The 24,116-nt window shown below is 47.2% G+C and overlaps 1 protein-coding gene across 17 annotated transcripts in view; it reads left to right on the top strand.

Moving 5' to 3' along the window:
- The window catches only part of CELF2 (CUGBP Elav-like family member 2), an 844,193-nt gene that overhangs the window by 767,363 nt on the left and 52,714 nt on the right, over positions 1-24,116 (top strand). For 15 of the 17 annotated variants that reach the window (XM_078450445.2, XM_078450438.2, XM_078450442.2 and 12 more), the window contains 3 exons: positions 7,550-7,629; positions 11,744-11,902; positions 15,995-16,058. In XM_078450445.2, the coding sequence (XP_078306571.1) occupies positions 7,550-7,629; positions 11,744-11,902; positions 15,995-16,058 (303 nt within the window). Of the gene's footprint in view, positions 1-138; positions 163-7,549; positions 7,630-11,743; positions 11,903-15,994; positions 16,059-24,116 lie in introns of those variants that run through there. The other 2 variants (XM_078450452.2, XM_078450453.2) reach the window with 2 other exon arrangements.

Here is a 24,116-nt window from a genome sequence, read left to right on the forward strand (position 1 = left end):
CATGTTTGCCTCCCCTTGGACAGCGCCACACAGACCCTTCCCTCCACCGCTCGCAAGCGCTCCAGCATTCACCCTCATCTGACCGTGTTTCCCGAGACAGCCCAGGAGGCCTGAGTCAGAGTGTATCTGTAAAACATATCCTCCAGTTCTTCTAAGAGCTCCGTATGTTTGCAGACAAAGAGCATTTCATTCTCTTAATGTGCTTATCGATACAGTTTCCGTGGGGCTAATTAGAAACTTCTTTTCATTCCCGGTCTCAGGTTCTGGGACAGCACTGCCATCTTGAACCACATGCCGAAAGCAAAGGTTGGCCCTTGAGTCCCAAAGCGCTAATTTCCACCCATCTCCCTCATTTTAGCTAAGTTCAGCACCACGTGAGGAAGAACATTGGTTCCTTTGACTTAGAGACGTGACACTTCCCGGTGTCAGCTGCGGGAACCGCAGGCGCAGAGAACCGGAGTTTTCCGCCCACGTCCACCTGCAGAGCCCCACAAGGAGGTAGCCTAGGGGGACAGGAGGAGGAAGCCACGAGCCTGCGGTCCCTGTGCTTTCCTCCGAAGGTGGCTTGGGAATGACGGCCGGAGCGTTCCCTGATCGCTCCAAAGGTTGTCACTCGCCGCACGGAAAACGCGTGCCGCTCTGAAAGCTGAACAGGACCCGCACAGATGCGGTGCCCGGGGGCCGAGCCATAGCACAGCACCCACGCTGTCGCCGGCGGCACCCACAGCCGCGCCCCGTGCCAGCGACCGCACAACCTCCGGTGCAAGGGGACGCGGGGGGACCTCGGTCCCGGGGCCCTCTGTGCCACCGCAGCACGTGGACTCCGTGAGAACTTCCAGTCACGTCGGATCATCTGATTGTGCCGCAGTCACGATAGATTCGTGCCCGCTCAGGCGGGCCAGCCGGGGGGAGAGGCCCCGGGGAGCGGCGGTGCGGCTAGACAGAATAAAGTAGGGAGGCAACGCGAGATCTCATTTTCAGGGTCCTTTCCCGCTGCCCTTGTAGCGGTCAGAACCACCGTCCCCGCCTGTCCTTATTCACCGTCACACTTCCGTGTTGGCGGCTTTTCATGCACCCAGGCATGCAGCGCGGGGAAGGAACAGAAAGGCAGGCCCCTGAGGAAATCCCAGTGGCATTTATAGTGGCTTAGAGGTCAGTGACCCCCGACGTCCAGTCCCAGGACTTCTGACATGAACTGTAACCAGAGTCAGTTCGTTTCCGTGTCTCCGCCCCTCAGTCTCCCCCTTTGCAGATGGCAGCAGTCACCACACGCGCCCCGCTCACCTCCTCGGGCGTCGCTAGCTCCCCGGTGTGGGAGATGTCCTGTCTAAGCGGACGATCCCCAGGGCCTAGCGACACCGTGACCGCTGCTCTCCCTCTGCCGGAGGGGGCGCGCTACGCACTCTCTCTGTCCGGCCAGCGCAGACCGTAATGAAGAGCGCTGTGCCTGCGGTGTGTAGAGCTCCTTCAGCGTCCGGGAGGGATTTCTGCGGATAAGATTTTAAAGCAGCCCCAGCTTTCGCAGGAAAGAGCAGGACGCAGTCCTCGACAAGAGCGCTTGGCTCATTTGATCTGCCGTGTGGTTGATGAGCCAGCATTGGACACCCAGAGCAGCTTGATTTCTGAGACAAGTTATGGGAGCAGCCTCATCCGTATTTTATGCGGATGCCGGCCCGGTGTGAAGAGTCAGATGCTCCTCCCTGCCCTTTTTCTTCTTCTTCTCCTTCTTCTTCTTAACAGAAAAGTAATTTCTGGTGAACTGATGAGGATTCCCTGTGGCAAAAAGGAAAATACTCATTTATAACCGTTTGTTCTGAAATACAAAGGCAGACAGTGGTAGGTTTTTCAATTAGCGAGACCCGGGGACTCCTGGGTACAGGGGACTGCTCCTGAATCAGTGTATTTGTTAAAAGAACAATTCTCTTTCGTGCTACTATTTTGCTTTCATTAAAGAATTGCAGTTTTCAATCAAATATTAATAAGTGTCTCCCGTTAGTGGCTCTGCAGATAAAGGGGGCTCAGCGTTTCTGTTCTCAAGGCCTGTTGCCGGCTCGGCCGCTGAAGATGTAAATAAATACATAAATAAGTGAAAGGGAAAGCTTGGCTGCTCTGAAAAGCACTTTCTAATACTAAACCGAGTATTGAACTAGTCAGTAAAAAAGTTTTCGAATCAAACCATCCGATCATCAGGGAGAGGGACAGAAAAGTGGTTCACCTCTCTGGCTTTGCCTTTGCCCTTGCCCACTTCGGCTGCGGGAACGCAGACAAGAGAGGCAGTTAGTGAGTGGCGCTAGCTCCCCTGCCGGTGTCTCCTGTCATCTCTTCTCTGCTACTTCAGTAGTTTCTGCCCCTCCCCGCAGGCTATGAAGTGGAAGCTTCTCCGCCCCACTGATTCGGAGTGCGGGTAGCCAGGACCCACGGCTCTGCTATACTTAGAATCACCATCTTTTAAACAAAACTCCTCATCTCCATGTTGGCAAGAAGGGCTATTTACAGAGTCCCATCAGTGCTCCCCAGCGTCCAGATTTGTGCCATGTCCCCCCCCCCCCACCCCCCCAGGAATTGTCGTGACTGTCCACGGACCGCAGCCATCATCTGCCAGGCACACTGAGACCAGCACTCAGCAGATGTCAGGAGTCTGACTCTCTTGACACGGTATGCCCGCATCTCAGTGCGCATTTTCCCCTTTTGGGGGGCAGTGACCCGTTCTGCCATCTCTTCTAATTTGGAAAACCTGGTTTGGGCTGCTTTCAGCCCCTTCACAACACTCTGATCCCTCTGCAGTGGCAGGCCAACCCCCAGGCTTGCCGTATGAACCTTGTTTGAGGAAGCGAGCAGGAGGCCACGGCGTCCATGCGTGGGAAGTCACATGGGATGTTTGCTCTCAGAAGCAAAGCTCACGTCATCCAAGCCAGTGCAGTTAGTTGTCAGCGTCCCCTTAGCATGTTGATTTCCTAAAATACACATGTTCTCACTTACCCATAATCCCACAGTCAGAATGGACTGTTTGGGTACAGTCTACAGGGTTTTCTGCACCATGGCAACGATTATCTGTAACTCGGAGACAATGAAAGAGTTTATTTTATTTTTCTTTCCCATAAAGTATAGTCAAATCTTCACTGCCATTTAAGGTAACTTTCTGCTTGTTTAAGAATATTCCAGCTGTGTTTATGGTGTTTCAACATTCTCCTGCCAAAACCCTTGACAAATGAATTGGCAATATTTTCGGGGATGTTGGCGAGCACAGACTGGTTGTAGCCATTAAATCCTCATTTGTTTCTGTTATATCTGATCAGAATATTAGGATCGGGCTTTTGACTTTAAAAACATGTACACAGAGCAGACTCCGTTTTGATCACGACGTTGTAGGCTTGCCCACAACGTAGTATCTACACATATGTGGAAACTCGTATCAAATGCCCCTGGGTTATTAACTGCATTCTGTCATCTTATTCTGAATACAACCTTCAAATCTCATCTCAGGGGTGAAACTTTGTAAACTCTTAAGTCCTGCTCTGCCCTCAGCCTTGGGTGCCATAAACGAGTGATCTCTCCATGCCAATTTTAAATAAACTAACCCAACATCAGGGACAGTGCATTGGAGTGTTAGTTTTGATGCTCTCTTATTATACTGGTAACGTATGTTTTAATAAATCGTGCCACTGCTAAAAAGATACAGCAAGGAAAATTGGCTGCATTGAGAACTTTCTTTGGGAATTTATAAACAAGTTTTCCATAGGCTGAAAGCTCCTTCATGCTGCACAAGTTATTTTAAATTATGCTTCCCTCAGTTGAAACATAGCAGGCTGCTGCTTCCCTTGCAAAGAAGCAGCAGAAAAGCAGGAGGCCCTGGCATTGTATGTGCCTTAAAAGTGCCCGTTCTCTCTCTCTTTCTGCAGACCAAGAATTCATCAAGTTCTCTCAAAATTCTCTTGCAACTGAGAGAAAAGGTAGAACACCTGAGTGAAGACAGCTTTTCAGTTGAGATGACAAGTGTAATAGATGTGTTCCAGAATCTTCTCTGTGACAGGGCCACGTGATTTCCTTAGATCCTGTCTGTAGGAGGAAATTACTTGGAGAAACCTTTCCCCAGTCAATCATTTATCTGTTTTAGCAGCAAGAAGGCAAAACCTCACCGAACAGGGAGGAGTTCAGCTCCTTTCATTTCTGTTAGCAATCTGTGACATTCTGAAAGTGGAGAGCGTCAATAATTGTAAGGTAAATTACAGGTTGGCCACATTTAAGGAGGGAATTTTTCTTTTCCTCCCCCCCCTCCCCCCCCCCCTATTATGTTTTTGGAGAGGCTTTAAGACAATAATATACAGGCTATCTTACCTAACAACAACAAAAACCCTTCATTTCCTTGGTACCTGTGTCTTTTTCTCTGTTGTAGTGTTTCCTGCATTTTGGTCAGTAGCCAGAGAACTTACTACTGAGACAGTACATCCAGTAATCTAGAACAGAGGAGGGCTGGCCCTGTAAGGTCAGAGCAGTTAATTCTGTCAAGACCCAGTGGGCTCCATTGTACTCAAAATCTTGTTTTTCATAAAAAGGGGCCAGTTGACCTAAGTTACTTTTGTCCAGTGGAAGGCCAGTCCTTTGGCTTGTAGAAGAAGCTAGCAGCCAGTCTTGATGCAAGGAGTTTCTATGACCCTATATTCTTGAAAAGCCACGGATCTGAGGCCTAATCCTAAAGCCATGTAGAAAAGAAAAATTAAAATCCAGCCATAGGACTAATACAGCCTCCTGTTTTAACAGAAGCCACAAAGGTTCACAAGCTACCAAACCATGAAACATTCAGTCCTGAAGTTGTGGCACTTCATCCAGAATGGCATAGAGAGGGGAATTTTCGACATGTGCTCTCACTTTATAAACGACAGTAATTGTCTCTCCTAAGTAATTGAACACAGCACACGGTACCAAAGTTGACAGAGCCCCTGAGGAGACGGGTTCTCTCTTACTGCACCACTGCCAATAGAGTAAAAAGGTTAAAGAAGTCATCAGATTTGTCAGATCATTTTTCTGGATGCAGTAAGGGTTGTATAATTAGAAGCATCAGTCGAGCTTTTAATTGCAGGTTTCGGAAAGGAAAGAGCAATGGTTCGAGTTTATAGAGATGGAATTTTATCGTTCTATTGCTAATCCTTCTGAGACCAGCTAATTGCTATTTCTTTCTCACTAAGTTACTTTAAAAAGTTCTACTTGTTCTGAAATTGTGGTAAATGCATCAACTGTGCCTTATTGATTTCTGTTGACATTTTACATGTGTTTTTTTTTTTTTTTATGCATTCTTAACCTCCATTTGGAAACTGTCAGTTTGGCACATGTTCCTGGATAATAAGAGCAAACGAAGTGAATGACACAATCTCCATGACTGTTAAAGGCAGAGTTAGCCCAGGCTTCACACGATGTCCAGGATCTCTCCATTAGATTAATTGCATTTGCCCCCATTGTAGTCTCAAGAAATGGAAAAAGAAAATTCTTAGTGTTACTTCTTTCTGTTAATGATGTCGGTGATATTCACAATGTTCTTGAAAAAGGGTATTACTTTGAGGTGGATGGTAAATTTGGGGCTAATTGTAGAGCTGAGTTGGAATACAGAAGCCAAGCAGAGGTGGTATCCTATGTCCCACACTCTTACCCGCGTCTTCCAGACGCCTTAGAGAAGGCTCCAGATAGCTTTACTGATGACAAGCTACAGCCAGTGGAGGTGCAGACAGTGTGCTTCAGTAGTGAGTTTCACTAGCTGCTATAATGTCAGAGAAGTATATGAAACAGCTCGGCATTCATAGCAAGCTAGACTTCAGGCTTCATAAAGCCAGCTGGACCGGGAGGTGAATGAGAGATGAATCTCCCATGTACTAAGAGTTTTGTTGTATTAAAAATTACAGCATGATGCAAAAAAAAAAATGCATTGACTTATTTTCATGACTGGATGTTTTTGTGCTTTGGGGAAAATGGACAGGTGTTGCTTTCTCTTATTGCTGTTTGATTAAAAGGTGCTAATGCAGTATTGACTTGATAATCTCACCAGGTACACATGCAGAGCAAACGAAGAAAATCTATTTGATGGCTCAGAAATTGACTTGCATAAACCAAACAGTCCGCTGGCTGTTTGGATGCGGAACAACCTATTTGGCTTACTGGCCACAGGGCAAGAGCCAGAATCCCACTTCCCGCGCGTTCACTCCGAAATGACAACAGGCTTCAGCCACTCAGTGTTTAGATCTGCCTCATTTGGTAATCTTTTAAGTAGTAATAATAATAATGTTTTGAAGAAATTGAGTGGAACACTAAATTATTCTCTGATACCTAAGTTCAAACTGTGCAAAGCTAAAGAAGCTGAAAATCAATGCACTTTTAAAGTCATTAGAGATCATAAGTGAAATAAGTCTGCACTGCTTTAGCTAAGCTTTTAGTGTGCTGTGCTATTATTATAAAATCAGCCTGAATCTGCATTAATTTCACAGTCTTTTTCTCGAAGAAGCCCAAGGGTGCATGATGAATAAAATGTAAATTTCAGAAGGCCGTGTTTTTATTGGTGAAAAGGGCAATGGGCCATGTAGTCGGAGCAGTGACCTGCGTGGTGGCCAGCACTTGTACAAGGAGCAGGCAATATAGATTCTGGTTATTTTCCAGCATGAGAAACAAAGAGCCACGGAAAGTTGAATGGGTCTCCCAGGAAGCATTCAGAGAACTGTACGTTGTCTTGTGTACGTGAGGCGTTAGGCCAGATCTCTGATGCATCTCTGAAATCACAACTTGGAAAAGTCATAAAGATTTTATACGACTCAGAAACCCAATGCAGATAAAGGTTTGCCTTATATGCACTGTTGAATACACTCAGAGTAATAGAGCATTTGTTTTTGTTCGTAATCAATAATTACAAGTTTGTGCAGGATGTGGTGTATTTCTTTGCATTTAAATAGCATCAATGTATATGTATACATATATATGTTTTAACAACCCAGAAGAGATTAGATCTATTTATTTGCTCACATTTCGAGCTCTTGGAATTTATTTGCTAATTTGCCCTTGGTGTGAGGATTTTATTATTTGCTGCTTAAAAATCAACGCTAAAATTTGAAATCCAAAGGCCAAATGTGTGGATGCCCTAAGTAAAGATAATCAGCCAAGGAGAAAATGTAAAATAGCAACTTTTTATTTTAGAAAATGCAAACTAGATCTTGCTAATTTCAACCCCCCCCCCGCCCCCCGTGGCTAAAAAAAAAAAAAAAAAAAAAAAAAAAAAAAAGAAAGAAAAAAAGGAAAAATAAAAGTACCTAACTACTTTCCCCTCATCTCCATTTTAAAAAAGAAACTAGTCAATAAATAAATCTTTCTGCTTCGGTCAGATTAGCAAGTCCGCACTGTGAGTAAAAAGCCAACTAAGATAAAGCCAAGAGAGAAGTTGTTGATTTTTATGTACTACTGAGAACAGTGTCGTCCTGTGGCAGTTCTCGTAGACTGTGTTGGTTTAACAAGCGTCCAACCCTTTTGTCTTGTTGTTTTTTGTCTTTCCTGCTCCCTGTCCCCTTGTTCCCCACAGGCTGTGCGTTTGTCACATTTTCTACAAGGGCAATGGCACAGAATGCAATCAAAGCCATGCATCAGTCTCAGACCATGGAGGTACTGTATCATCTGCCCTTTCTTTGTTTTCTTTGTGCAAATGATGGGGAATGATAAAGCAGCTCTCTCCTGCGCGGATTGTTCACGTGACAATCACGGATTGACACTTGCACTATCTCTTCATTCATTCATATTCATCCTCTCTCTATCTCTCTCTCTCTCTCTCTCTCTCTCTCTCTCTCTCTCTCTCATCCTCTCTCGCTCTCTTCTCTCTCTCTCTGAATTTTTCCCCTAATGACTTGAAATGCATTTAGTAAAACCTTCCACTTGCTGTACATTATTTTTTGAGCCTTTTATTGCGGTGGCCCAGGCCCTGCAACGTAGTGTCACGATGCAATTTAAACCAAGAATCATTCTCGATCTCTAAAGGATCGAATCTGTTCCTGGTCCAGGGTTGGTATGGAGTAAACCTTAACAGCCCTCACTCCAAATTGCAGCCTGCCCTGTGTCCGTCACAGGGTTCTTTTTTTTTTCTTTTTTTTTTTTTCCTCTCTCTCTCTTTTTTTTCTTTTTTCTTTTTTTAAATATGGGGTCACGTTCTCTTCAGTCCAACAGAATTGTGCTTTTGCATCAAGAATGTTGGGAGAAAATTAATACTTCTCCTACATTGTTTAACCAGAAAATATTAACGTTTGAGAATTCCTTGAAAAACGAGATTTGTCTTTTTACTAAAAAATGTGCAGTGAAAGAAACATAAAGGCTCAAATTTGGTCTCCTAATGAGAGATAGTGGCTTTGGGGGAAGATAAATACGCTGATGCGGGTGTTCACCCACAACCGTAGAGAGATGGCTCTGTCTAGCCTGTGATTTGAGTCTGGCCTTTCAGAACTTTGCACAAAAGCATTCCAAGAGTGATATGCTGTTACTTACTCGGTATTGTCTGATAGAACCATTTGGGAATGCATGTTCTGCCGTACTTGTATACCGTGCCTCTGTGTATGGGTGATCTGTTCCAGAGGTGGCCCTGTGGCGTTACCTGAAGTTACGTTTTCACCTTCCGAAAAGCAGAATATTTTCGATTTGATTTAATGTGCAAAAATTTCTTTATGGATTGTTTGCGCTTCTTTTTTACCTCCATTTTTGGGGGAGGGGTTATTTTTTATTTGTTTGTTTTGTTCGTTTTTTGCAATGCTGCATCTCCCAAAGCATGCTGGGAGCTAAGTGATCATTCTGCGTCATGTTTTGTGGGCAACTTTTTTTATAGTGAGCCGAAAGGTGGGTGGACAAGGGGGGCAAGAGTGTGCATGGCCTTGTCATTAAGTGTTCACTGTACTTTTCTGAGTTTTGATATCAGCATTGCAAAGCCTATTGTCTTTTTCGAGCTTCATTTTGACTTTGATATTCCTAACATATTTTATATAATCACTGTGTTTTCCTTTCAGTGCAATGCATTTTTAAGATACTCACACCCCCCTACCTGAAGGCAAGCTCAGGTGAAAATCGGCCACAATAGGAGATAATTAGCAGGACTTTGAAATTCCTAGGGATGCAGTCTTGTACGACACGCAGTCACAGGTTGATGCTGTGTTTGTCCCCCACTTTCTCTTCGGCTGTTCCATTATTGGGGATCAGTCTGAATCCCAGCTACATTTCAGTTTGGAGAGAAAAATGAAAGTACCATTAGGGAAAAAAAAAAGTCTTCACCTGTATTTATTATCTTCCATACATGTGCTTCATTCATAATTATTTTATTTCCTGTAACTTAGTGATTTGTACCTTAGATGATTTTTTAACCTACATTCTTTCAGCTCTAACCCAAGTGCCTTCATCTGGGCCCCTGAGTACAGCTACAGAGGATGCTGGTCTGTGTTCTCCTGTGTTCCTACAGGGAGAAAGTTCGGGAACGTAGCTCAGACCTGGGTATGAACCCGAACTAAGGAAGAATAGGCTCAGAATGAAAAGAATCTGCTATAGAGAATGGGGCATATTCTTTCTAAGAAATCCTTGATCCTTTGGTTATTAACGTCTCTATTACAATTTAAAATCAAATTTGGTGCATTTGTTTTTCATTCTGAACACCCATGCTCATAGGGGCCTCAGACATTTAAATGTCTTGTTGAATTGAAAAATACTGAAATAGAAGATTATATATTATGCAGTCACGTTATAGTTGTCCAACTGAAGTTCATCAGGGGTTTTTTTTGTTTGGTTTTTTTTTTTTTTTTTTAACTAATTTTGTTATTTTCAGGACTCTGGCTCACATCTGTAACCAAAGATGTGTGACCTAAGAAATTTGAATTCAAAATGATTTGAATGTTAAGGCTTAAACGAACATGTTCTTAAGAATAATTAATTTTTATATTGTACCTTCTATTTTTCCACTTTCCTCCGATCTATGCCCAGCCCATTTTTCCTTTTCATGGTTTAAACAAGTTCTTTTGAGCCTAATTTTTTGCTTTTATATAATTTTTTTTTTTTTGTATTTAAGGAAGAAAAACACAACAGTAAATGTACTGTTAGGAGGAGATGCTGTCATTTGTTATGGAACAAATTTGATACAGCAGTAACAACCCTTTCCATACAAAACCCTCCCTCTGTATAATCTCCACCTTCAGAGTATTTTGCTCACTTTAAAGTGGAAATACTGAAATATGGAGCAGAAGAAGAAATATGAAGTATAGATTTTTTTTTAAGGTGGAAATATTATTTTTGTGTGGTTGACATTTAACATTGTGTCCTGTGACCGTGGCTCAAGAGCTGAAGACCGATACGCTCGCTGGAGGTTCACCACTGAAACAGCCACCTCATTTTTCTCACATTGTTTTGGTAATACCAGACCCGCTAGCCTCCCACCTTCACAGCTACACCCTCAGTAACTACCCAAGGTTATAAGGGGGGGGGGGGGGGGGGGGGGGAAGGTACACAGGTTTGTTTTCGAGGAGAGAGAAAAATGACCCAAAGGAAAGGGAAAGAGCTCGTTTAAATGGGAATATAGAATTTCTGAGAGGAGAGAAAGAAGTCTGTTATCATGCTGAGTTTCAACAAAAGTTGTTTTTTTTTTTTTTTTAATCAGCTGGGTAGAATTATTTCTTTTTATCTCAGCAAAGTGTAAAGGACTTTAATGGTGAGGAGACGTGTAGGCAAGCCATGGTAAGAGGGAGAGGGAGGGAGGGAGGAGCTCGTGTCTCTGCAGAATGGTGGCCAAAGTCTCAGAGGTGTTCTGGGAAGGAAGTCTTCATGCTGGAGGCCATTATTTTCCCAAATGATCTTATCCACTTCAAACATGACATGAATTCATCCTATTCTAGAACCCTGAGCCATTTCCTCACGCACTGCCCCTACTCCTTGCCTTTTAAAGGCAATGAAAACTGAAAAGCGTCTAGAATGGTGATGTCCGGTGAGACAAAAAGCCAAGTCGGCGCCTCCTGCCATTTCAGATCCAGCTCCTCTTGCTAGAATATGCTTCTGAGGCTGGTGGTTTGTGGTAGCCCCGGGCAGGGTGGAGAGAGGAGATGCGTTAGAGAAGGAAGGGAGGCCCGTCCGCAAACACCACAGTTAGGTTGGTCGGGGCCTGCGTTCTCTCTCTCCTTCCCTCATCCACATTCCTAAAACAACCCACTTCTCCCCACCGATAGTGCCCAGTCGGGAAGATCCCCGCGCTCCTGAGTTCAAAAATGCATCACTGAAAATGGGAAAGAGTGAACAAGAGACATGAGCGAGGGACGTTTTCGTCCCCATTATGGCATCTCTCCTTCTTTGTCCCCTGCTCACGTGTGGAAACAGGCAGACACACAGACGACTCTGTCTGTCAGACGAGCGGAGCACGAAGCTTAATTAAAGAACGTTGATAAGGTGTCTTGTCTCTGAGGAGGTCCCGGAAAGGTTGGAGGAAGACACACGAAGAGAGGAGGAGAGGCAGTTTAATAATCAGAGCAAGAAAGCAAATGGCTGCACCGACCACCAGATCCCCAGAGAAACCAGTGACAGTATCTGGAATTTTCTGTTGATGGTACTGGTCAGAGAAGAAGAAGGAATATCAAACCGTTTTAAAACCATTCCAGACCGTTCCGTGTGCTCCACGATAGTGGAGAAAGCTAGACCCGGTGCTGAGTGTCACGAGAGGCTTCCGCCAGGCGGTAACCCCCTCTTCACTTTCCGCTGTGTCTGACCACAGGGCTGCTCCTCACCCATCGTAGTCAAGTTCGCGGACACTCAGAAGGACAAAGAGCAAAGGCGCCTCCAGCAGCAGCTGGCGCAGCAGATGCAACAGCTCAACACTGCCACCTGGGGGAACCTGACGGGCCTGGGCGGACTCACCCCGCAGTACCTGGCGGTAAGTGCTGGGCCCGGGGCCGCGAGGAGGGGGCCGTCCCGCCCCCCTGAGTTCAGAAAGAGTCCGTTTGGGGGCTCTTCGAGTCCCAGGATGTTAGTGAAGTCGGCCTTGACGCCCGTTCCTTTTTCCAAGTTCAATCGATTAGCTTCGGGATGTGACTCGTTTAACTCTGGCCTGGCCCAGGCCGCGGAGTCCCACGGGGCGAAATTTCTGACCGGTGTGGCAGGGACCGCTCGCGGCCTTGCCTGAGAAGGGGGCGCGGCGCGCTTGCCGGTCACGGCGACACTGAGGCGGGCGTGTCGCTGAAGGGAGGTTAGTGCGGTCCGCGTGGGGACCGGCGGGACCCCGTTCACGCTTTGACTCGGCCGTCTCGTCTCTTCCCTGTGGAGCTGTGTTGACAAGATCAGATGTTTCTTCCTGTAGTTGAAACCCCCAAATTAGATCCTCCTTCAGGACGAATAAACCCAGTTCCCTCAACCATAGTTACATCGGTTTAAACTTTCATTTTCCTGTCATTCCTTGTGCTCCCCGTTTCTGTCAATATCTGGAGTAAAATACAGCGACCAGAATCGAAGACAATTCCCCCGGTGAGATCTAAACAGCACAGAGCAGTGGCCCCTAGTGTGGACTTGAAACTGTCTTTTCATTATTATTATTATTATTATATGAAATTTATTGTCAAGTTAGTTTCCATACAACACCCAGTGCTCATCCCAAAAATGCCCTCTTCAATGCCCATCACCTACCCTACCCTCCCTCCCACCCCCCATCAACCCTCAGTTTGGTCTCAGTTTTTAAGAGTCTCCTATGCTTTGGCTCTCTCCCACTCGAACCTCTTTTTTTTTTTTTTCCTCCCCTCCCCCATGGACTTCTGTTAAGTTTCTCAGGATCCACATAAGAGTGAAACCATATGGTATCTGTCTTTCTCTGTGTGGCTTATTTCACTTAGCATCACACTCTCCAGTTCCATCCACGTTGCTACAAAGGGCCAGATTTCATTCTTTCTCATTGCCACCTAGTACTCCACTGTGTATATAAACCACAATTTCTTTATCCATTCATCAGTGGATGGACATTTAGGCTCTTTCCACAATTTGGCTATTGTTGAGAGTGCTGCTGTAAACATTGGGGTACAGGTGCCCCTATGCATCAGCACTCCTGTATCCCTTGGGTGAATTCCTAGCAGTGCTCAGGTCATAGGGTAGGTCTGTTTTTAACTTTTTGAGGAACCTCCACACTGTTCTCTAAAGAAACTGTCTTAATGCAGCCTCACAGCGGCCCTTGTACTAACCATGTCGCACGTGAGGCAGAAGGCAGCTAACGCTGGTCTGGGTTGTCATTGGTTTTTACTCTAACTACTGCCGAACCATGGTGCTCCGGCCCCTTTTTCCACGTTGGCACCTGAACACGGGACTTCACCTTGATTAATATAACTTCCCCTCTTGAGTCTGGGTGGCGTGTGCTGGCCCCTCTCAGCGCACACGTGTGGGTGTGAGTGTGCGCGTGCGTGCTCCACGTGTGTTCTGCCCCGATCCTGTTACTTGACACGGTAACTGTCCCCCTCGGGATCGCGTGGTCCGTTAGCCTCACCTTGTGACAGCCCGTGCACTTCCGTACGGCAGTCCTCCCTGGGATCTCGGAAGGTGAGAGCCTGCCTGTACCGGTGCAGACGGAGAGGCTCAGAGGGGCTCCGCAGCGTTTCCAAGACCGAGCTGCCGGCGGGCCAGTGGCACCTCAGTCCTCCGTGTGCTCTCTGTGCAGCTGGCTGCGGCCGTGGCTCTTGGCCCTCTCCCGGCCCACCCTGCCCGCTGCCCGGCGGGGTCTGGCTGTGATAGCCACTCGATACGTGTTTGCTCACCGAGCGAGGCGCGCTCTCCTCCCGTCTTCATCTGAGCCGTTAACAAAAGCGTGGCCTGAGTTGACTAGGCGCCCTCTAGCCATTTCTCTGTCATAGCCACAAAGGCACCATGAGAGATCTCCTCAGATGTCTTGCCAAGATCCGTACATGCCGTGCCGCATCGTCGTCTTGGTCTCGCCACCTAAACTCGTACAAAACAAGAAATGAGTCCAGCTTAACGGTGATTCGGTTTTCCCGAACTTGTGCTTTTCGGTCGTTCACGGGACACCTGTTTAATTGCATGTACCAGAATTGGTATCAGAGATCGATGTCAGGCTCCCCTTCTTGTGATTTCTAAGAAACCAGCTTCCTACTCCGTCATTTCTAAAAACCAAGACACCTGTGCCTGTCCCCAGTCTCCTGGCACATCTCCCATGCCCCACGGCTTACAAAAGTCTGTGGCACGTTTCTTTGATTGCATCTGCAGATTAGTTCTGTACCCTGAAAGAGAATTCATCTCAGCCTCGCAAAAACATACTTTCATATGCTCTTAACTATGTTTGTTTCTGCCACGGCTTTCCATTCTTTCTCTGCCATATCGGTTCTGCCCCTTTCAGTTGGAAGTCCCGTTTCTTCGGAAGGGCCGTCAGCCTCTCAGGCCTTCCCTCCTTCTGTGTTGAGGGGTAGATTCTGACTCTGTCCCACCCGAGGATGGTTATCGGTGGGTGGAACCCTTGGCAATCGTTTAAGGACACCTCCCACGAGTTCCACGCACCTCAGTTGGCATTATTAATTCCTTAAAATGGCCTCAAAGCTAATTTAATTTTACTTCCCTTTAATTTTTAAGCATACCTAATAGGAAAGGGAGTGAGGGCTCACAATCGCAAGAGAATGGGAAACCCAAGATACCAGACCAAGATAAAGGATTTCTATCAGAGCGGTTCATCTCTAACTTCTTCCTCCTCGTGTGTGTCTCTGGGTCTGTGTGTAATCCCCAGACAGTCTATCTCAACAAGTCAGGAGGGATGAGTGAACATCGCTGGCGTTTTTTGTTACCTGTCACTGTTAATCCCCGTAATATCATTGTAATTGAGACTCGGGTTGAATCAGCCACTGATACTCCACTCCACTTGGTGATTTTAAGTCCATGGAGAGATGCTCAGTTTTGAATCCTACCCTACTGTAGGCCTGGTTTTGCACTGAACTGAAAAAAAAAAAAATCTACCCTTACCCAGAGCAAGGACAGTGCTGTGTGGTTCTGCAGCACTCCAAAGAAATTCTGAAAGGTGTTTTTGAAGTCATGAATTGGTCCTGTTCCTCCTGAGCATATAGTATCATAACATCTCTCAGTAATAAATTTGACGAATTTGGTATCCACATCCATTTGCGTATAGAGCTACGTGCTTGTTCCTATGTCTTTGTTGATCCACCTTATCCGAAAGAGTATCAGTAAATCCAGGTTAATGGTATAGGATGGAAGTTAATCTATAATTCAGCTGAATCAGACAGATAAAGGAGCCCTTGAGGACAGCAGCCACCTGCCTTTACCTTGTGATACCCACTGACTGAGGGTGGGATGGGAGGGGGGTGTTTTTGAAAGCTCTAAGGAAAAGCTCAGAGATCCTGATTTTAACTTGGGCTTTAAAAGATGACGACGCATCTGCCCAGCGTCATTGCACATCACACCAGATACTTGTAAGTTTTGACAACTAGTATGTTCCTCTCTGCCGGTGAAGACCACCTTAAAATTGTGACCGTTGTCTTGGTCGTGTGGTCACCGGCGTAGCTGTGCCTACCTATGCTTATGTCCATAGTTACCGTGGTGATGTCTCTGTTGGCCCAAGAGTCTTTGAGTTCCGTGTGCTTCTCATGAAGGACGCCGAGCGGGGAAGGAAAGTGGGAGAGCGAGGGATGGGCTTTGATTGGCAGAGATGAGTGGTGGTGACCGCTAGGCTACAGAGAGAGCATTAGTCACGCCGCGTTGGTTTCTGTAGATTTAACACCTGGTTGTTAAAAAGACTAAATTGATTGTTTTAAGGCAGCAGTGTTACTGAGTTTCCCCAGTGTCTGTGTTTCTTAATAGAGATTAGACATTAATATGGATTTACAGCCCCGACTCTGGGAGCCTTCTGTCCGTGAATAGTCGCAGCAAGCGGCTGGGTACGCGCGAGGGAGAGCGGGCGGGCCCCCATGTGGCTCGGCGTGGCCCCGTCCTGTCCCTGCCTTGGTCTGACGGTCCGCTTTTCTCTCTGCAGCTCCTGCAGCAGGCCACCTCCTCCAGCAACCTGGGTGCGTTCAGTGGCATTCAGCAGATGGCTGGTAAGTCCTGACACGTGCCTTTGCTGTTGAGCGTGCTGCTGTCCGCATTCGGGGTGGGTTCAGAGGCAGAGAACGCCAGCAGGGAAGACGAACAGACAGCGATTAGCAGCCCTGTTCACTTTCTGACTTGGGTGTGAACATGAGAGTCCGCCGCTGGGGAGTCACTCGGGAGTCACTCTCCCACCTTGGGCTTCTCCAGCGGTGGGTGGGAGCCAGAGAGGCCGAGAAGCCCTGCGTAGCATCCTCAAGTGTTGCGTTTTGGTTTTGGTTTTGGTTTTGGTTTTGGTTTTGGTTTTTAATGGGATTGATTGCGGGGGAATTTCCAACAAGGTTCCTCTATCCGGGGGGCAGCCACCGTGATTGACGTCCTTCTAAAATTTTAATAAGAAGCAGTCAATAAATATTCTGACCGCCATAATGAAAGCCAGGATCGCAGGCCTATCTTTGATACAGTTTGCCATCCCTTGATAACCACAGACAATTAACAGGGTGCCTTTTTTTTACTTCAGTACCCCGGTTGACAGAATTGTGCATCAGAAGCTTTTATGTGGAAGTATAATCTTTGTTCTTAAGAAAATCAAAGTGGGGCTGGATTTGAAAGCTGGCTCGTAAAGGATTTCTTTTTATAATGAGCTGTGTCAGTAGTAACTGAGGTGCAGTGATTAGTGAAGAAAGGTCACTCCTACTGTGTCACCTTCCAGGCTGATATCCTAACTTACACGGGGCCAGGGAAGGCGGCCCACGCAATAAATCAGAACACAGGTGCCATTAACCTGCCGTGAGGAACAGCGAGAAGGCTCTTCCCTTGTTTGATTCCAGAAAGATGGGGGAGAGAGGGCAAGGAGAAGAACAGATTTTTGGCACATTAGAATCAAGCACCATTTGTTTTTAATGAAGGACAGACACCCTGAGTCAATGAAATGAAACCTGAATGTGCAGAATAAAAGCCAGATTTCTTTTGCCGTCACTACGAAACTCCTTTTTTCTCATTTTTTTTCCTTTTTTTTTTTTTTTGCTCCCCAAATAAATATCCTTGGTTTTGTTTGTTTCACTTTGAATGGATCTGGAAGGACTTCCTCCTCACATGGGTTCTGTGATCGTCAGCCCAGCCTTCCCCCGCGGCCCCACAGACTCATGGGAACCTGTTGTCTGATGGGATGTATTGACCTGTAGGGGGAAAAAAACAAAACTGCCGACTTACTCATCGGGCTTTAAATCTTCTCGCACTGCCAGCTTATTTTTTTGTTGTTGTTTTTTTGGGGGTTTTTTTTGTATAATACTACTTTTTACTTATTAGGAAAAAATATATGTTAAAATGGTAAATTAAATCATTCAGCAGTATCTTTATGGACACAGTTTGGGAAGCTGGCTTTAGAGTGAGGAATCCCATTCAAAGGTTAATTTTTAGTTCTGTGAAGGGAATCAGAGAGTCATAAGTAAAATATTCAGGGAGTTTTCTGCGTTTTAAAGAGAAAACCTCCAGATTGCAAGCTCTAAAATAAATGTGAAGATTTGTCATATTTTCAGCCAGTGCAACATTTATTCTTCCTCCTAATAGTATGGACCCACCCAAATCCGAAATTAGGGTCTTTCCTTCGAGGAAGCCTCCGGCTCTTTCACTGCGGCACTTGAATTATGCAGAGAAGGTCACTGGGTCCTGAGGCTACTACCAAGCGCGTCTTCCCGGGTGGACACAGCGCCCTGTCATTTGTCATTAGACTCTGTGCTCCTCTGCCTTGACCACTGCAGGTCAGGATGTTAGCGTTTACATGCTCTGCGTGCTCATTTAAAAACTAAGGGTATCTGGGAGTGACCTTAGAAGGCGCATGAGCAGATGGCTAATTTAAAGCAGTCTGTAAATGCTCTGGGCCTTCCAGAATACCCCATTCTTGAACCTTCTTGAACCTTCCACATAGAAAATTCAGCACACTAAGTCCGTACAGGCTGTGAAATCAAATGCTGAGGGGTCCATTAGCTGCCTTAACATCACCTTGAATGTTTAGAGTATCAAGGATGTAAATGTCAAGGCTCCATCTGCTTGGTGAATTCCAGAAAGGGGGTTTCTTCCTTCATAGGGATAATCAGGTCTTATCCTCCTGAGTATTTGAAGCTCTGTAGTTGGAGGGTTTTTTGTATATATATAAAATCAAGTTGTACGGCCTCCTGCTCTTTTGTTTTCTCCTGAAGTAGGACTTAACTTTTGTGTTTGCCAGTGACCCAGACCAGTATTCTAAAGTGAGCTGGGGGGCTGGGAAGAGAAGTACCTCTCTGAAGGAGGCTTCCCTGACTCCCCACAGGCGGGTGGGGCACCCTAATGCCCCTTCCTTCCTCACTTTCCTCCCCCACCTCCAAGTCACCAGGCCCCAAGACTGGAATGGCCTGGGCTGAGGAACTCAGCCAACTCAGTAGAGACGTGCTACTGACTATTTCTGAGTGGATGTGTGAATAAATTTATAAATCGACAAACGCAGATTTGTATTTTGGATACATTCCCAGGGGAGCTTAACTTAAATGCCCTGTTTTTTTCAATTTAAGAAATTTGACTTTAGCCTTACACCTGAGCCCAGAAAACATTATATCAACTAATGGCAGTATCTTCACGGGTGAGCTGGCGAGGATTTGGCAGTAGTCGGTGCAGTATCAAACATGTTACCAAGTGCGTGGACGTGACATCCGGTAGAAACGATACGAAGAAATCCAAGAGCCCATTTATCCCAAATCCCACCTAGGTTAAGATGCTCGTGGAGGGCTGAGGATGTGGCACAGCCCAGCTGGGCACCTCCACAGTTCACATGCCGTCTCTATGTCTTACGGAGCCACGTACTAAACCCACTTGTAAAACTCAGTCCAGCTTGGAACGCTGTCCCCAAAGAGAAAGAAACGTCATTTCAGAAACCAATAATATTTTTTTGTGAACAACTCTCAAAATAGAATGGTCTATCCTTCAGGAGATTGAGGTTTATCACTAGAATCTAAAATGTCTCATTTCAATGACTAAAACACTGTCTGCTTAAGGAGAAAATAAAGCCAAAAAAAAGAAGAAGAAAGAAAGAAAAGAAAAGAAGAAAAAGAAAGTTTGGATGACAAGTTACTAAGTATTTGTGTCAGTAGAATCGCATGAGACATCAACTATGCTTTTTTCCCCAAAAGAATTTACCATTTTCCTTTCAAGCTAAAAATAACTTCACATGTGTTTCATGATTTTATAAAAGGGGGCCTTTAGTGAATGTGGAATTGAAAAGCAGAAGCTGGGGCGGCCCGGGTGGCTCAGTCAGTTAGGCCCAGGTCATGATCTCACAGTTCGTGAGTTTGAGCCCCATGTTGGACTCTGTGCTGATAGCTCGACGCCTGGAGCCTGCTTGGGATTCTGTCTCCTCCTGTCTCTGCCCCTCGCCTGTTCATATTCTCTCCCTCCCTCCCTTTCTCTCTCTCTCTCTCTCTCTCTCTCTCTCTCTCTCAAAAAATAAACATTAAAAATTTTTTAAAAATAAAAGCAGAAGCTAGATTAGGATCAAATCTTTAGAAGCTGAATGCATTCACTTACACTTTTGAAGCATCCTTGATTGATACTATTTTCCCTCTAAGAAAACCTCTCAGAAAAACTTGCCCATTCCTCCCTCAACTGTAATCTTTGTCCCATGAATTTCTGTAATCTCAGAAACTTGAGCTAAGAGTCTGGATTTTTTTTTTTCTTTTTCCTGAAGAAAAAGGAACAAGGGAAAAGTGACTTTTCAGTCATTAATTTCTTTATAACAGCTACCATCTCCAAAGAGCATCGTGGTACATAAACAAGGGTAATATTTTACGATTTTGTTTTGAAAAGAGCTCCTTGGAATAATCATGCAGTTTATCCTCACAGCGGGCCAAGCACAAAACCTGCACTTTGTTACTACGTTGCAGTTGGGAAAATGAAGTATGTAAAGTTTAAATGACTGCGTGGGCCCACAAGTCCAGTAAGGGGCATAGTATGGGTTCCCAGATAGCACGAGGCTGAGAGGGTCATTAACAAACTTGCCCAGAGTCACTGTGCCAGTAAGTGGCAGGTCCAGGTTGCAAATACATCCAAACCCTCACTCAGCTCCCTACTGCCCAGAAGCCTGAAACGGCGCTCGGTGTCTCAGCAAATGCAGATACATTTGCATCAGCGCGGGCTGTGGCGACTTTCCTCTGCAAAAGGTTTAACAGGCCAAGTAACAAATCCAAGCCCTGGATCAGTGATGCAGAGAGCAGTCCAGAACTGTGCGAAAGGAAGAGATTCAGAGACAGTAACAGGAAGAGTGCCTCGCTTCATTCTGGAACGGATTTCACGAGCCTTGGGCTGTTTTTTGTTAGGGCAGTTGTTTCCTTTTCCCAGCGTGAGGAAGTGTTATCAGAGAAGTTAGAGACTTTACTACGGAGCTACAAGGAAGAGTTTATCTGTTGATACGCGAGAGAGGACTGCTGTATTTCCCATATTCAGTGAAGCTGGCAGTAATTCTCTCCCGGAATATCTGATCTCGGTTTTAAAAGTAACAATGAGGGGGCGCCTGGGCGGCTCAGCAGTTTGAGCATCTGACTCTTGATGTCGGCTCAGGTCACGATCTCACTGTTCATGGGTTCGAGCCTCAAGTGGGTCCCTGCACTGGCAGTGTGGAGCCTGCTTGGGACCCTCTCTCTCTCCCTCCTCCTCTGCCCCTCTCCCATTGTCATCCGCATGCGCTCTCTCTCAAACTTCAAAAACAAAATTGTTTTCAATAAAGTAACACTGAAATTGTACGGTGCAAATGTTGGCTTCCAACAACAAAACAGGTCTCCTTTCATCAGTTTGCCATCCTGTCTCCAGAGAAGACCATCCCGGACCGTCTGTGACGAGGGGAGCAGAAGGGAGACTTTTGTAGTGGCCTGTACACGGGAGGGCCAAGGGGCTCGCGCTGGAGGCCCCCCGAGTTGTGGGGTGCGCATTTTGGATTCGCGAAGATGGCCTGGCCTTCCTGGAGCGGAGCCTCCCACCCTCTCACCGCAGACGCTTCCTGCGAATGTGCTAATAGGCCTTATGAGAACATTCCATAACCACCCATCTGTCACTTTTTAACAGACCTGATTGGCAAGCACTTGTAACAACTGACATCTGTTCTCGCTTATTGATATGCAGATTTATGGTAATTGCTACGAACAATAAGACACAAAATTACCTAAGGTGAACATTAAATTAAATTTTCATGCCCTTCTCCTTATAAATAATTTTTTTAAATCTTAAATTTCAAGTAGGCATATTGCACATCTGTTTCGTACATCATTTCTTCGTTTTGGGAAGGAGTTTTCTTTTCCCAAGTAATGAATGAAAAGTTGGATGCCTGTATTTCCCCAGTTTTTGTTGTTTTTTTTTTTACCACCTTGATCCTGGCACACTGTGGGATTTCATAAAATGTATTTAAACGTTTTCTATTTCTAGTCACCCAGATTATTGCCCCTAGTTTGCAGGGTACCCCTCTGAGCAGAGTGCCAGGTGAGGTTAAAAATGGTTGCGATATTGCCACGTGCCAGGCCCCAGCCCGCTTCATGGTGAGGCTGCCCCGTCTGGTCGCCCCTTCCTATCGCTGTGTGGGTGTGACCGAGAGAGCCACCCGCAGGCAGACAACCAGGAGGGTCCGTGACTCAGGGGAGAGAGGAAGGAACAGGGTGGCTCACATACCCCAAATAGACAAGAAAGCTACCGGAAAGGACAAACAGGAACGCAGAGGGCCCCAAAAGAAGGCTGGCAGGCAGGGGCCGCCAGTGTTGTCTGGGCCCAGGGAGGGAGCAAGTCTATGGAGGAGAGGACCCGCGCCTCCCGAGCAGGCCAGCGTGCAAGCGTCTAGAGGTCAGAGAGCCCGCGGACCGTCCCATGTGGTTCCAAGGGAGAGGAAGGCTGGCCTCACGTAGCTTCTGGGTTGCTTTCCCTAAACGGGGCAGATGCCTTTTCCAGAACAGCATGGCCCCCGGTGCCCTACCCTCATTAGGACATAGCACACGTGGGATGTCCACACTGGTCACAGGAGCACAGGGGCCCAGAAGAGCCAATACATCCGCTTCCAGGCTTGTGTGCTGTGGGCAGTGAAGGGTCCAGATCCGTGTGTCCTGGGGGAATGTCTGGGGCTCTCCACCCACCCAGGACGGGCCCTGTGGCCAGGGTGGCACAACAGTAGCACCTAGAAGGACTTCGCCGCTCATGGGAGGCTATCTTCCCGGAGGGGTGCACAGGAGGATGAGCCTCGGCCCTCTGCCACATCGGACAGAAGGTCACAGGGAGGGGAGCGGGTGCCTCGCTGCCCCGCAGCCTGACCAGTGAGACCCACGGCAGGGGGCGGGGGGGCTGTCCTGCTGCCTCAGCCCAGAAGTTCTTGGAGAGTCTCTGGCTTCCTTCACTTGAGCTAGAGCTGTTTCTGTCCTCAGTTTCTCTCCCCGGCAGGCAGTCCCATGCCTTGGTTTCCTCCGATTCTCCATCATAGCCATTGCTCAGGCCGGGGCCTCCCCCCACCCACTATCCCCTCGAGACTCCCGCCTCTCACCTGCCATGTGGTAGGCGGGAAGTTCTTGGTCCCTAGGATCTGTCACCAGAAACAGGCGCATGCCGGGCCACACACACCTTCACACGTGATCTTGGGGAGTTCGCAGCCCCCGTGCGTCCCCTCGGTGGACTGCGGTTAGGGACGCTGAGTTAAGGTGATGGACGTGCGGGAGGGACACAGTCGTGCGACACGCTTGGGGCTTTGAAGGAGGTCACGGCCCATCTGTTCCCTGAGGAAACTGAAACCAGTGGTCTGTGGTGTCAGGGATTCTGGTAATGGCTGGAAAAGGAAACCACGTTAAGCAGTTAAAGGATTGAGAACAAGACGTAGGACACAGGTATGGTGTGGTTCCCGGTTAACATCTTAGCTCCCAATGGAGATGGCGCACCCAGGGCCTTGCCCCCCGGGGGCCTGGAGCACCAGGCCCAGCACCCCTCGCCCATCCCCCTAAACCTAAGGGTGCCACGTTGAGGGAAGCGGAGCCCGAGCACCAGGAGGAGGAGGTGGGACGAGCTCCAGGTAGAACCAGAAGAACAAGGAGCATGCGTGGGGAGGCCGGGTGGCGGGCAGAGGCCAGGCTTGCCGTGAGAGAAGGCACGACGCCCCTCTCCTCTCCGGGCCTCCGCGTTCTCTCTGCACAGTGTGTACAGTGTCAGTAGTGACTCGGTCACGTGCGTTTGTTACCAGTGCTGAGCAAGGGCGCACATGTAGCGTGAGGAACATGCCTGGCACATGCTTTATTCTTAGCGCCATCATCATCGTGGCTGAGGCGATGTCGCTGCATTTTTGTACATGGCTAAAAGAGCCTGTGCTGTTGGCTTCCTCTACACTTGGCATTGTTCTCTGAGCTTTGCGTGTATCGAAGACTTTAATCTCTCAACCCTCCAGAGGGGTGTCGTGTTTTGGTCCCACCACACGCTTAGAGAATCTGAGGAACATACAGCTGGGCCAGTTTGCTCAAGGTGACAGAGGTTGTCGGGAGGTGGGGTGAAGCCAGGATTTAAACCCAGGGGTCTGAGAGCAGGGCCCGCGCTCTCGGTGACCAGCCTGCACCGGCTCTAATGTGGCTCCTGTCCCCAGCAGAGGATGCTGTGTGATCCCAGCCCTAGCAGCACAGGACAGGGTGAAGGAAGGGATGCCTGCCTCTGCATTAGGAGAAGCAGAAATATGGGGGTCAGTGCTGGGAACTGGTCCTCACTCCACAAAGTTGGCAAGGAAGCTGCCCTGTCGGCCACCGCTCACATGCTCAGCGCTTATTTCTCAGGGGTCGGGGGTGTCATGAGAGCTTTGCAGGGTCAGCATACAGGACCACAAAAGGCCTAGAGTGGAAGGATTGGCATGGTCCTCCACTGGGAAGCCCCTGCCGCCTCAGCTACCCAGTGCAGCGCTCATCCCCATCAAAGACTACGGAGAATGAGCTCCTGAGTCTGGGCCTCTTTCCAGAAACAGATGAAGTAAGATCACCCTCCAGTCCCTGTCTTCTTGCTCTGATACAGAGCAGCCTTTCTGGGGGCAGGCGCTGTCTGGTTTT

Source organism: Panthera onca, chromosome B4, assembly GCF_046562875.1.
Source record: "Panthera onca isolate mPanOnc1 chromosome B4, mPanOnc1 haplotype 2, whole genome shotgun sequence".
Classification (NCBI taxonomy): Eukaryota; Metazoa; Chordata; class Mammalia; order Carnivora; family Felidae; genus Panthera; species Panthera onca.